General features: G+C 42.2%; 1 protein-coding gene across 1 annotated transcript in view; it reads left to right on the top strand.

Annotated features, from left to right (window-relative positions):
• The window catches only part of SIN3B (SIN3 transcription regulator family member B), a 72,378-nt gene extending 58,631 nt beyond the window's left edge, over positions 1-13,747 (top strand). Inside the window, exons 18-21 of the mRNA XM_068234160.1 lie at positions 1,506-1,598; positions 1,680-1,774; positions 3,552-3,756; positions 11,182-13,747. Of these exons, the coding sequence (XP_068090261.1) occupies positions 1,506-1,598; positions 1,680-1,774; positions 3,552-3,756; positions 11,182-11,412 (624 nt within the window). The 3' untranslated portion in view covers positions 11,413-13,747. The remainder of the gene's footprint in view (positions 1-1,505; positions 1,599-1,679; positions 1,775-3,551; positions 3,757-11,181) is intronic.
• The last annotated feature ends 833 nt before the right edge of the window (positions 13,748-14,580 follow it).

Below are 14,580 nucleotides of genomic sequence, written 5' to 3'. Positions count from 1 at the left end.
AATTACCATCATCAGGCAAAAGTATAAGGAGCACGGAGCACTTTCATTAAAATCTATAAACTTATATTTTGTGTGATATGTGAGGACGCTTCCTGAAATTCACTTCTCTAACAAAGGAATGGAACAAATAGGACAACCACCATTGCATAAGAAAGGCATGCATGTATTTTTTTAGGCATACAGAATTTATTTAGGTATATGTCATAGGGTCAGCACCAAATGCCTAGCTGGTAGTTACACTTTCCGTCCACTCCCCAGGATGTTCAATTTATTTAGAAGCAGGAAATTTGGGCGTCCTTTAGTGGCAGTATTTGGGCACCTCATAGACACCCATATAAAATAGCGGTTGCCCACTATCTGTAGCTGCATTTTTCATTGCCGTGCCACAGACTTCCAAATTTAATACTTGGACAGCTATCTTCTATGGGCAACAATGGGGCGCCCAATACTAATTGTCTTTTGCTGCCGATTTGCAGGGGTTGGGGGTTTATGGATAGATGTCTGTTTGGGAGGAGTTTAAGCTTAAAGGGAACCTGAAGCGAGAAAAATTATTTAAAATAAACACAACAGCACTGCAAATGAATATTCCATACTAACCTCACCATCAGTTCCTCTCAGAAGCTCACCACTTTTTTTTCTTAGAAGGATCCCTTCCATTTCTGGCAATATTTTGTCAGAACTGAAATATACTAGTTGCTGTCAGTTATATATAAGCAGCTGTCAGTTACAACTGAATGTGCAAGGTAATGTCCATGTTTCCCTATGGCTCAACTGGGTGATATTACAGTTGACCAGTCTGCTGGCCAGGTAGCTGTTATGGTTTAATGGCCATTTTTAAAATGGAGGACGGAGAATTCCATTGATCACAGTGGACAAATGGGAGGAGAAAGAGATTGAGAAGGAGACTACACAGGAGGTAAGTATGACCGGTGTATGGTTATTTTGACTTTTTATTTTCAGTTCAGGTTTTCTTTAAGGAGAGGGGTGTCATTTAGGTTAGGCATTGGTGTGTGTGTGTGTGTGTGGGGGGGGGGGGGTTAAAGATTAGGCATCAGCAGGGGTGGTTTGGTAGAGGGAGGGTTCTGTGTGAGAATAGTTAGGTATAGTTGTCTCAAAATAGTAATATTTACTGATATATTTTAGTGTTTTTTACTATTGTGATTGCCAAGTTCAAATGTAAATTTACTGATCTTCTACTTGCCAAAATTGGGTGCCCATATTTCTCATGCACTCATTTGACCATAACTATCACCAGTAGGCCTGTTACGATGATGGACTCACAATGGTGACTTGAGGTACACATTTGGACCGAGGGTGAAAACCAATCTCTCACAAGGATAGTTTCTGTAACCAGCATCTGGGCATAGCAAATGGCAGATCCAATAAAACTTCTACCGAAAAATGCATTCATTTTTTTTTCCCTTTTAAATAGTATTTACATTGTATCGTGTCAGTGGAATAAAATCTGCAATGCTTTACTTTTTATTTTATTTATTTTTTATTAGATAATGTTTCTGCAAAGGCAGGGCCAGGTAATAATGACAATCGAGCTGCTTGACACAGAAGATGTCCAAAATGAAGACCCTGCAGAAGTGCAGGTAGGAAAGTATTTGAGGCTTATATAATAGTGTACGAAGAGTGCTGTAAACCATACCAATGCATGTGTGTTTTCTTTTCAGCATCTCTCAAACTACGTGGAGCAGTTTATTAATGTGCAAGGTGAAGACAACGCCCACAGCGAAGGATTTTTATTAAAGCCTGTGTTTTTACAGAGGTAATGGTTGAAGTTAATTGATTTTGTTTTAATTAATGGAATCCATAAAACATTTGAGAGTTAAAGGTGATCACACAAGTTTTTCAACAGAAGCCATTTTCAGTTTATTTCTCCAAACCTAAATTGTACAAATGTGTAGTAGCTTGTTTGTGATCAGATCATGCAACACATGTCTGTCTGGCATGAATTTCAACCACTATTATAAATCTGCTTTTAACCACTCTGCGACCGTCTAACGACGATCGGCGGCTGCAAAGTGGCTCCCCCAACACTGCCTAACGCCAACTGGCGTCAAGTCCTGGGGGTGGAGATTGCAGGGGATCACACACAGATGTGCGCACATCCCCGCTGAATGACGGAGCAGAGTTCCGAGATCAGCCTGCCCGCAATCGCTGGCGGTAGCATGTTACTTGGAAAAAAAAATGTATACAGAGCTGCAATCTACTGCAACGCTGTACGGGGGCACAGCTCTGTCACTGAGCTAACCCCAGGAGAGTCAGAGAAACCGATCCCTCTCATAGGCTGATAACTTTGATTGGCTGTCGGGGGAGGGATACATTTAAATAAATTAAGCATTTTTTTATTAAAAAAAAATTAAATAAAAAAAAAAAACTACATGTCACAGCAGTAATCAGATGCCACCAACAGAAAGCGCTTTTGATGGCAACAAAAGGAAGTAATATTTATGTGTGCTAAGTTGTATGGCTCTGCAGGAAGCTGTTCAAGCTGCAGAGCTCTGAATTGTAAAAAAAAATAGCCCTTGTCACCCAGATTTTCCATCAGGCCTGATGGATCCCTTTTGAGATCTTGTCAGCATTCCCAATCGATCCTTTGAGTTGATTTCCTGACGGAAGGTCGCCCAGCCCTCAAAAAGTAATATATGGGCACCTTTACTGTGTAAGATTTTAACAGCATGTGTGGTCTACAAGCGTTAGTGGATTTTCCTGTACACAATTCTTTTCCTGTTTTATAGTGCATCTTAAACATATTGGCCCATATGCAATTATTTTTACCTGAGTTCTCTCCTGGGAGTTGATTTTCATCTTCTCTTTAAACTAAATTTTCAGCATTTTACAAAGTACCCAAAAGTTGGTGAAAAAGTATTATCAAATCTATTTTGAGTATTTTTTTGCTTGCTGATAGCTGAAAAGGCATTTTATGACCCATTGCTAAAATATCTCCTAAGAGCTCAACTCTAACTCAAGAGGGGATGTGTCCATGTGGGAAGCTGAGTGCACTCTCCAACTGGTTAGCTTTTCCCACCTTCTTATTTACAATAGTGTTGTAGTCCCCTCTGTCAAAACTCTGAAAGTAAACTTGAATCGTTATACAAGTAATGAGGTAAAGGTTGCTTACATAGTAGACCATAGTTAATGTGCTTGCTGGGTCACCTGGAGATGCCTGAGAGCCTGAGCACTGTAGCATTGCTGTGTAATGCAGATGGCCTTGCATTTTACAGAAACTCCTTGCAGTGCAGGAACCCATTCAATGATATTGATGGGGATGACACTGAAATTTGCATACAAATGCATGCTTCTCTGCACTGTCGAAATACACTGCTGCGCAGCACATACGTTTGCCCATCAAGCAGTGCAGTCTATGCACTTTCTGATTTTGCTGCATATCGCACACTGCTGAAATCAGCTCAGCAATGCATAAGTGTTTGCTGGCCCGTCGTGAATCAGGCCTATTGATGGGTTAAATAACATAATGATAAATGTCTGCGTGCATGTATCAGTTGTTGAAGCATTTGTGTGACCGGCATTTACTTTCGCAGGAATATCAGAAATTTTCATAGATGGCAGTGCAGAACAATGCGGATGATGAAGGATGAAGTGAAGAGCTCATGGAAAAGACTAATGGGTGTGGAAAGTGCCAGCAATATGGATTGCCGCTTTAGACTCAACAGCCATAAGATGATGTTCATCATAAACTCTGAAGATTACATGTACCGATGGGGAACACTGACCAGAGCCAGAGAGGTGAGGGTGTCATTGAGAACAGTTGATTCCGTTTTTAGAGACTGGAGTTTCTTATTGCTGACCGTTTTATTTTTTCCTTCTTCAGCTGCTGTACTTGTTATCCTAGCTTCTAATAGTTAATTTAAATAAGAGAAAAGCAGCCCATTATATTTACCACTAGCTGGTTGGTGCTTATTTAAAGTCACAAAAAAATCTTTATTTATACACACATAATGAAGTCACAACATATAGTCCATATGAAGTACCGGTATATAAGCCATTTGATCATAATATAATATACCCATATGCTTATACCAATGCAAAGATAACGACATTTAAAAACGCATTGTTGCACAGCCAAGCCATCTGATCCCTATTGCACATCCCTACAATGATAAGCCAATCAGTTTGTATATCTAACTCCACTCAGGGTTTAAAGTAAAGCCCATGAAGTGAAGGAACCCGGGTTCAGTCTAAAGTTCAGTGCATAAACAAAATAACAAACAGCGTTTCATATAATACATAGTACAAATTGCATAAATTCACGTGATAACATCCTAATAAGAGAATCCCATAGATAAAGTGCGCAGAGTGGATAATAGAAAAAGGTGCTAGAAAAAAAATCTGATACTTAGACCGGGTCTGAATGAATGGGAGTGCAGGGTGGCGAGGCAGGCAGGAGTTCCCCTATGGATAAGTCCCACTAGTTCCGCGGACCCCCGTCCGCTTTCTCAAGGAGAGGAAAGGTTTAAGAACACTTAACCACTTCCCGACCGCCGTATATACAATTGGCGGCCGGGAAGTGCACCCCGCAAGAACCGCCGTATAGACAAATGGCGGCGGTCCTTGTAGGGGCATGGGCGGAGCGATCGCGTCATCCGTGACGCGATCCTCCGCCTCTGCCTGGCGCCGCTCACCCGCCGCAACATCCCGCCGGCCATACGGAAGCGCCGGCGGGATGTTAACCCGACGATCGCCGCATACAAAGTGTATAATACACTTTGTAATGTTTACAAAGTGTATTATACAGGCTGCCTCCTGCCCTGGTGGTCCCAGTGTCTGAGGGACCACCAGGGCAGGCTGCAGCCACCCTAGTCTGCACCAAGCACACTGATTTCCCCTCCCCCCCCTGCCCCAGATCGCCCACAGCACCCATCAGACCACCCCCTGCCCACCCCCAGACCCCTGTTTGCACCCAATCACCCCCCTAATCACGAATCAATCACTCCCTGTCACTATCTGTCAACGCTATTTTTTTTTTTATCCCCCCCCCCTTCCCTCCTGATCACCCCCCCCCCCCTATGTACTGTATGCATCTATCCCCCCTGATCACCTGTCAATCACCAGTCAATCACCCCCTGTCACTGCCACCCATCAATCAGCCCCTAACCTGCCCCTTGCGGGCAATCTGATCACCCCCCCCCCACACCAATAGATCGCCCGCAGATCCGACATCAGATCACCTCCCAAATCTATTGTTTACATCTATTCTCTCCTCTAAACACCCACTAATTACCCATCAATCACCCCCTATCACCACCTGTCACTTTTACCTATCAGATCAGACCCTAATCTGCCCCTTGCGGGCACCCAATCACCCGCCCACACGCTCAGATTGCCCTCTGACCCCCCCTTATCAATTCACCAGTGCATTAATTACATCTGTTCTTCCCTGTAATAACCCACTGATCACCTGTCAATCACCCATCTGTCACCCCCTGTCACTGCCACCCATCAATCAGCCCCTAACCTGCCCCTTGCGGGCAATCTGATCACCCACCCACACCATTAGATCGCCCGCAAACCCGCCGTCAGATTACCTCCCAAATCTATTGTTTACATCTATTCTCTCCTCTAAACACCCACTAATTACCCATCAATCACCCATCAATCACCCCCTATCACCACCTGTCACTGTTACCTATCAGATCAGACCCTAATCTGCCCCTTGCGGGCACCCAATCACCCGCCTACACGCTCAGATTGCCCTCAGACCCCCCCCCCCCCCCCCCTTATCAATTCGCCAGTGCAATATTTACATCTGTTCTTCCCTGTAATAACCCACTGATTACCTGTCAATCACCCATCAATCACCCCCTGTCACTGCCACCCATCAATCACCCGCTGTCACTGCCACCCATCAATCAGCCCCTAACCTGCCCCTTGTGGGCAATCTGATCACCCACCCACACCAATAGATCGCCCGCAGATCCGACGTCCGATCACCTCCCAAGTGCAGTGTTTACATCTGTTCTCTACCCTAAACACCCACTAATTACCCATCAATCACCCCCTGTCACTGCTACCTATCAGATTAGACCCCTATCTGCCCCTAGGGCACTCAATCACCCGCCCACACCCTCAGAATGCCCTCAGACCCCAGCCCTGATCACCTCGCCAGTGCATTGCTTGCATCTATTCCCCCCTCTAATCACACCTTGAGACACCCATCAATCACCTCCTGTCACCCCCTAGCACACCTACCCATCAGATCAGGCCCCAATTTGCCCCGTGTGGGCTCCTGATCACTCGGCCAAACCCTCAGATCCCCCTCAGACCCCCTTCCGATCACCTCCCCAGTGCATTGATAGCATCTATTTTCCCCTCAAACCACCCCCTGAGACACCCATCAATCACCTCCTGTCACCCCCCTAGCACTCCTATCCATCAGATCAGGCCCAATACAACCTGTCATCTAAAAGGCCACCCTGCTTATGACCGGTTCCACAAAATTCGCCCCCTCATAGACCACCTGTCATCAAAATTTGCAGATGCTTATACCCCTGAACAGTCATTTTGATACATTTGGTTTCCAGACTACTCACGGTTTTGAGCCCGTAAAATGCCAGGGCGGTATAGGAACCCCACAAGTGACCCCATTTTGGAAAAAAAGACACCCCAAGGTATTCTGTTTGGTGTATGACGAGTTCATAGAAGATTTTATTTTTTGTCAAAAGTTAGCGGAAATTGATTTTTATTGGGTTTTTTTCACAAAGTGTCATTTTTCACTAACTTGTGACAAAAAATAAAATCTTCTATGAACTCGCCATACACCTAACGGAATACCTTGGGGTGTCTTCTTTCTAAAATGGGGTCACTTGTGGGGTTCCTATACTGCCCTGGCATTTTAGGGGCCCTAAACCGCGAGGAGTAGTCTAGAAAACAAATGCCTCAAAATGACCTGTGAATAGGACGTTGGGCCCCTTAGCGCACCTAGGCTGCAAAAAAGTGTCACATGTGGTACCGCCGTACTTAGGAAAAGTAGTATAATGTGTTTTGGGGTGTATTTTTACACATACCCATGCTGGGTGGGAGAAATTTCTATGTAAATGGACAATTGTGTGTAAAAAAATCAAACAATTGTCATTTACAGAGATTTCTCCCACTTAGCATGGGTATGTGTAAAAATACACCCCAAAACGCATTATACTACTTCTCCTGAGTACGGCGGTACCACATGTGTGGCACTTTTTTACACCCTAAGTACGCTAAGGGGCCCAAAGTCCAATGAGTACCTTTAGGATTTCACAGGTCATTTTGCGACATTTGGTTTCAAGACTACTCCTCACGGTTTAGGGCCCCTAAAATGCCAGGGCAGTATAGGAACCCCACAAATGACCCCATTCTAGAAAGAAAACACCCCAAGGTATTCCGTTAGGAGTATGGTGAGTTCATAGAAGATTTTATTTTTTGTCACAAGTTAGCGGAAAATGACACTTTTGTGAAAAAAAACAATTAAAATCAATTTCCGCTAACTTGTGACAAAAAAATAAAATCTTCTATGAACTCGCCATACACCTAACGGAATACCTTGGGGTGTCTTCTTTCTAAAATGGGGTCATTAGTGGGGTTCCTATACTGCCCTGGCATTTTAGGGGCCCTAAACCGTGAGGAGTAGTCTTGAAACAAAAATGACCTGTGAAATCCTAAAGGTATTCATTGGACTTTGGGCCCCTTAGTGCAGTTAGGGTGCAAAAAAGTGCCACACATGTGGTATCGCCGTACTCGGGAGAAGTAGTATAATGTGTTTTGGGGTGTATTTTTACACATACCCATGCTGGGTGGGAGAAATACCTCTGTAAATGACAATCTTTTGATTTTTTTTACACACAATTGTCCATTTACAGAGGTATTTCTCCCACCCAGCATGGGTATGTGTAAAAATACACCCCAAAACACATTGTACTACTTCTCCCGAGTACGGCGATACCACATGTGTGGCACTTTTTTGCACCCTAACTGCGCTAAAGGGTCCAAAGTCCAATGAGTACCTTTAGGATTTCACAGGTCATTTTGAGAAATTTCGTTTCAAGACTACTCCTCACGGTTTAGGGCCCCTAAAATGCCAGGGCAGTATAGGAACCCCACAAATGACCCCATTTTAGAAAGAAGACACCCCAAGGTATTCTGTTAGTAGTATAGCGAGTTCATAGAAGATTTTATTTTTTGTCACAAGTTAGCGGAAATTGATTTTAATTGTGTTTTTTCACAAAGTGTCATTTTCCGCTAACTTGTGACAAAAAATAAAATCTTCTATGAACTCACCATTCTCCTAACGGAATACCTTGGGGTGTCTTCTTTCTAAAATGTGGTAATTTGTGGGGTTCCTATACTGCCCTGGCATTTTAGGGGCCCTAAACCGTGAGGGGTAGTCTTGAAACGAAATTTCTCAAAATGACCTGTGAAATCCTAAAGGTACTCATTGGACTTTGGGCCCTTTAGCGCAGTTAGGGTGCAAAAAAGTGCCACACATGTGGTATCGCCGTACTCGGGAGAAGTAGTATAATGTGTTTTGGGGTGTATTTTTACACATACCCATGCTGAGTGGGAGAAAGATCTCTGTAAATGGACAATTGTGTGTAAAAAAAAAATTAACAAATTGTCATTTACAGATATTTCTCCCACCCAGCATGGGTATGTGTAAAAATACACCCCAAAACACATTATACTACTTCTCCTGAGTACGGCGGTACCACATGTGTGGCACTTTTTCGCAGCCTAACTGCGCTAAGGGGTCCAAAGTCCAATGAGCACCTTTAGGCTTTACAGGGGTGCTTACAATTTAGCACCCCCCAAAATGTCAGCACAGTAAACACACCCCACAAATGACCCCATTTTTGGAAAGTAGACCCTTCAAGGTATTCAGAGAGGGGCATGGTGAGTCCGTGGCAGATTTAATTTTTTTTTTTTTTTTGTCGCAAGTTAGAAGAAATGGAAACTTTTTTTTTTTTTTTTTTTTTTTTTTTTTTTGTCACAAAGTGTCATTTTACGCTTACTTGTGACAAAAAATATCTTCTATGAACTCATTATGCCTCTCAGTGAATACTTTGGGATGTCTTCTTTCCAAAATGGGGTCATTTGGGGGGTATTTATACTATCCTGGAATTCTAGCCCCTCATGAAACCTGACAGGGGGTCAGAAAAGTCATAGATGCTTGAAAATGGGAAAATTCACTTTTTGCACCATAGTTTGTAAACGCTATAACTTTTACCCAAACCAATAAATATACACTGAATGGGGTTTTTTTTATCCAAAACATGTTTGTCCACATTTTTGGCGCTGCATGTATACAGAAATTTTACTTTATTTGAAAAATGTCAGCACAGAAAGTTAAAAAAAATCATTTTTTTGCCAAAATTCATGTCTTTTTTGATGAATATAAAAAAAAGTAAAAATCGCAGGAGCAATCAAATAGCACCAAAAGAAAGCTTTATTAGTGACAAGAAAAGGAGCCAAAATTCATTTAGGTGGTAGGTTGTATGAGCGAGCAATAAACCGTGAAAGCTGCAGTGGTCTGAATGGAAAAAAAGTGGCCGGTCCTTAAGGGGTAGAAAGCCCTAGGTCCTCAAGTGGTTAAAGTGTAACTGTCAGGCAGAAAATCAATTCTTTATTTTTATCTGGTAAACAAGTGATAAGGAAGCTAACCATGCAATCCGAAAGTTAAAAATCACTCTAAAGGTGCCCATACACTCAGCCGATTTTCTGGCCGATCGATCAAAATCGGTTGACCGATCGGCGGGCAATGTCGATCGATTTCAATCGATCTGGCAGTTTGAAATCTATTGAAAATCGATCTGATGGCATTTTTTTGCCATCAGATTTCCATTAGGGCCAATGCAAAATAAGCAATCTCAACAGATCGACCTAGATTTTCCACCCTGCCAGATCGATTGAAATCGATCGAAATTGCCCGCCGATCGGTCAACTGATTTTGATCGATCGGCCAGAAAATCGGCTGAGTGTATGGGCACCTTTAGAGTGATTTTTTAACTTTCGGATTGCCTGGTTAGCTTCCTTATCACTTGTTTACCAGATAAAAATAAAGAATTGATTTTCTGCCCGACAGTTACACTTTAAGTGTACTTAAACCTTTCCAAAAAAATTACTCCTAAGATTTTCCAGCCCTTGATTAGAGCAGACTATATGATAAGTACATGTTGTGTCAGAAAAGTTTTTTCTTTGAAAATGCATTATATTCTCAGCGACTCTGAACACTTTAAATCCTATATACTTACCAAATGTTGTAAATGTGCACTAACCCGGAAGCACCTGTGGTCATGCTGTTGTGGGAGGCAGCTTAGTGTGGGTTGTGCTGCGTGTGCAATTTTTTGGAATTGTGGCTTTCCTGGTAAATAGCTAAACCAGTGGTATCAGCTGGGGAACGGTATCAACAATTTATTGTAGTGGACTGAGAAAGGTACACAATCGGTGGGGGCAGATTGTCTCGTTGGTTTGACTGTGACTTCAATAGACTTTTACGTTAGGAGATAGAACAAAAGCTCTTGGCTCACAGGATTAAATTCTGGTAAGCTGTTGTGGTGGAGAATCCAGTTATAAAACTTTTATATGAATAAACTGGAAGCACTTGATAATCTACTTGCTGAGCATGCACCGCTCAAAAACAGCAGGAGAACATAGGGGACCCTTTCTGACCTTTCCAATTATGTTTCTGAACATAGGGGACCCTTTTTCAGGTGCTCCGGAGGAAAGGGCAGTCGTTGCCCTGTCCTCATAAGCACCCACCTTCACTAAGCACAATTCTTTATGTGCACTTTGAAGAATAAAATCTTAATAAGACAGTCCCCTGTCTTTTGTTGGTTTTGTGTGATTACCTCAGTAGACATGCTCAATAATCGTATTGTGAAGAATATCTAAATGTCATTTTTTAATAACATATTTTAAATCTTACAACTGCTGTAAATGTGCTTTGTTGGAGAGGTGGGCAATGATATAACACATGGCTGGTTTACATACACATTTCATGCAGCTTGGAATTTGAGCAAAGAAAAGCGGCAGCTGTTTTGGGTAAATTCCAAGTAGCATTGTTTGCATTAAAAACCAGAATACTTGCATCATATGCCAAACTCTGTTGTCCTTATTTCACATTGGTTTTTAAGTGAAAAACTCTTATTTGTGAAACTGTCTAACAGACCTCTTCCTTTGCAGTTCCAGCCTATGATCTTCCAGAGGCTGCATGAGAAGTTTGTCACTTGGCACAACAGCTGGCTTCAGGAGAATGTTAGTTCCAGGGCAGCTGATTTGGTTCAAGACTGGTTGACTGGTGAAGATGACGAGGAAATGGTTCCCTGCAAGACAATTTGTGAGATCTCGGAGGTTCATGGCATGACGGTCACAAGATACAGAGTGCAGTACACACGCAGAGCGTCCTCGCCTTGACACTCATACTCAGCCCCACTGTTTGCATTTGCTGCTCTGACTTTTTTGAGCTTTTTTTGTGCTGTTCTTTAAAGGGTGCCTAACTGACAGTAGACAGCAGCTACTACCAGTGCCATTATCTGTTTGTGCTGTGGACTCTTTAGTTAGCTTTCACCCTGCAGCCCAGCAGTACCAAATATGAGAGGACAGGAGCCTTCAGACCCTTGACTGCGCACCCCTTATTAAGCAGCCAAGCCAAGCATCCTCATGGCCAGGACTGATGTGATGCGGGTGGAATTTTGTGTACACGGTTAACAATGAAGTGTTTGATTATATTATTAAAGATAAGAATCTCCCTTGCTTTTTAAATTAACAGAATATCTGGTGCTGGGAGTATTGCCATGCTTGTTTGAATGAAAAGCAGAAAATGGATTATATATGTAATATATACAGTAAGTGCAATCTGTTACAGAGTGAGGAAAGTCACCTTAAGTATCCATTCCACATATTGCAATATCATAGCTTTTAAAGCAGCCAGTTTTGCAATCTTATCATTTAATCTTGATCATGCTAATTTCATTGATAAAGATTAACATGCAGCGAAGAGCCATTTATGACATCTAACAAATGCAAGTTTGCCAAGTAAAATTTTGTGCTGTTGGCAAGTAAAATCACATGCTGGCTTCTTACATCTTTTTGAGCTTTAAAAGTGTTTGAAACTGCCAATTGAAACTCTTGTACTTATTGCTAGGTACAAGAGCAGTTAGTGTCGCATAGTTTCCCCCAACATTTTCTTTAAGAAGATGCAATTTTACATTACCTGTGCCTGTATACCAAAAGGTGTCTACAAGGAAGGAGGTGTAAACTATAGGAAGAGGAGCACGTACTTCAAGCAGAGACACGTTGTAGCGACAGCAAATGCATCATTCCAAAATGGACCCGAACTGCACAGCTTTCCACTGGCCCAATACTGCTGTCAGTCACCGTGACATCAATAGTATTGGGCCAGTGGAAAGCTACACAGTTTGGGTCCATTCCTGAATGAGGCATTAGCCATTGCCACAGGAATGTGTCTCTACGAGGGAGAAGGCGGGGAGGAGTGCGTCATAAGGAGAAGAGTGCTTACTTCAGTGTCTTTCAGTATACAGGTGCTGGACATGGACACAGGTAACGAATAAATTTGTATATTTCTTTTTTTTATGATGGGGCAACTATTAGTTTTGCACCTAGCAATGGGTACAAGCGTTTCCAATTGGCAGTTCCAACCTTCTTTAGCATCAACAGATCTCCAATAATATTTCCAAAACTGCCCACTGACAGTGACCATTACAAAGCCAATAAATGGTGTTGCACTCCTTTTTCAAAAAAATACCATGAAGCAAGAGGTAGAAACAGAATTCACTCCAGGCACATCTTGGCAATACTGTTCCTGAAAGAGGCAAGCCAGCAAGTGATTCAACCTGCTAGTACCAACCCAAAGTTGAGTCTTCTGTTTGTGTTTTATGTTGGCCTCTGAAGTGGAACTCCAGCCAAAACCTCTTTCCTTTAATTATGGATAGCACGATGAAGGGTTAAAATCCGTGTCTAGGATTTCATGGTTTATGTCCTTCTTCACAAGATCTTCCTTCACTTCCTTTTCAAGTGATCTTCAGGAAGGCAAGTGGAAAAGGATCCGCAAACCAGACTTGGCTGATGAAAAAAAAATAGCTGTTCTTTATTAGGAAATCCACAAGACAACGTGCAGTAAATCCACAGGGGGTAGAGCGTACATGAACTTTCCTCTCGATATTCAGGGAGGGCGGTGGTTGTGTTTCTCCTCTATTTCTAAGTAGTAAAGTACTCTGCTTGCAATGCTAGAATACCTGGTTACAATACTGGCCAGAAAACTATCTGCACACAGTTTGTATGTTCTTCCTTGTTTGCATAGGGTATCCCCCTGAAACTCCAGGTTCCTTTCACTTTCCAAAAAGATACTGGTAGGTTAGTTGACTTAACCTAAATTGGCCCAAGATTGTTAGCATATCACATAAGGTTTTGACCATCTTTGAGGGACAGTTAATGAAATGAGTCATTTATTGTAGTCTGTAAATGTAAAGTGCTGTGGAATGTTAGTTCTGTATAAATGCGTAACTATAATATACCTATGAAGGCCCTGCTATGGCTTTGGGATAATTTTATTGGCTTCCTAGTACATTTGTTGATTTGAAGTATTTAATAAACAAACAATAAAAGGAATCCAGAACTCCTAGTATCACCAGGACAGATCACTAGGAGATGTCAGCAGCATTATAATTGGTCAGAGATTCTAACCTTATTTATGTTACTTTGGGTAAGACAATAAAAGTTTTGGATGGTGTTTCACTTTCTTCTCTTAGCACTTAAATCAATGCTGTAGGCTGTACTGTTTCTCCTCTCAGGAGTGCACTTTTATATATTCTGGATTCTCTGAGGTTATGCAAAGGGTGCACTCCAGGGAGACCAAACATAATTTGCTTCCATATGACTGGAACAAGGCGAGACAGTGGGATCTCAACAATTTAGGTGTTGACCCATCTCTACTCTGTTCTCACGCAAAACTAATTAGTATGGTTTTCCATTTAACCATGGTTTAGAAAACAAAGCACTTTGAATAATCTGCAATGTGAAGTAGTATTCTCATTCCCATAAAATGTATGCTTATTTGGCACTTGCCCATACACCGTAATTCAAAACTAGTAAACATGGATATGATGGGCTGTGACAGGTTTGGTGGTGTTTCTGAAATATTTAATAATGCCATAAGTTTTTTTTTTTTTTTTTTTCCTTTTGTCTATACTGACCTACATAAAGGTTACATTAAATAAATCAAGTGCTGTAAAAGTAGCATTGCATGTTTGTTTAATAAATTGTGTAGTAATTTAAATACAAGTCATCTTTAATAAAAGACTAGTTAATTTAAACCAAGAAGTAGTAAGCATTTACCTGTGCGCTCCTCAGCTCAGAATGCAGGATCAGAGATCAGACCTCAGCGCATGGCCCATTATCAGAGATCAGACCTCAGAGCATGGCTCATTATCGGAGATCAGACCTCAGCTCATTATCAGAGATCAGACCTCAGCACATGGCCCATTATCGGAGATCAGACCTCGGCGCATGGCCCATTATCGGAGATCAGACCTCGGCGCATGGCTCATTACCGGAGATCAGACC

This window comes from Hyperolius riggenbachi, chromosome 1, assembly GCF_040937935.1.
Source record: "Hyperolius riggenbachi isolate aHypRig1 chromosome 1, aHypRig1.pri, whole genome shotgun sequence".
In the NCBI taxonomy this organism is placed as follows: Eukaryota; Metazoa; Chordata; class Amphibia; order Anura; family Hyperoliidae; genus Hyperolius; species Hyperolius riggenbachi.
This window is presented reverse-complemented; position numbering and strand designations above follow the sequence as displayed.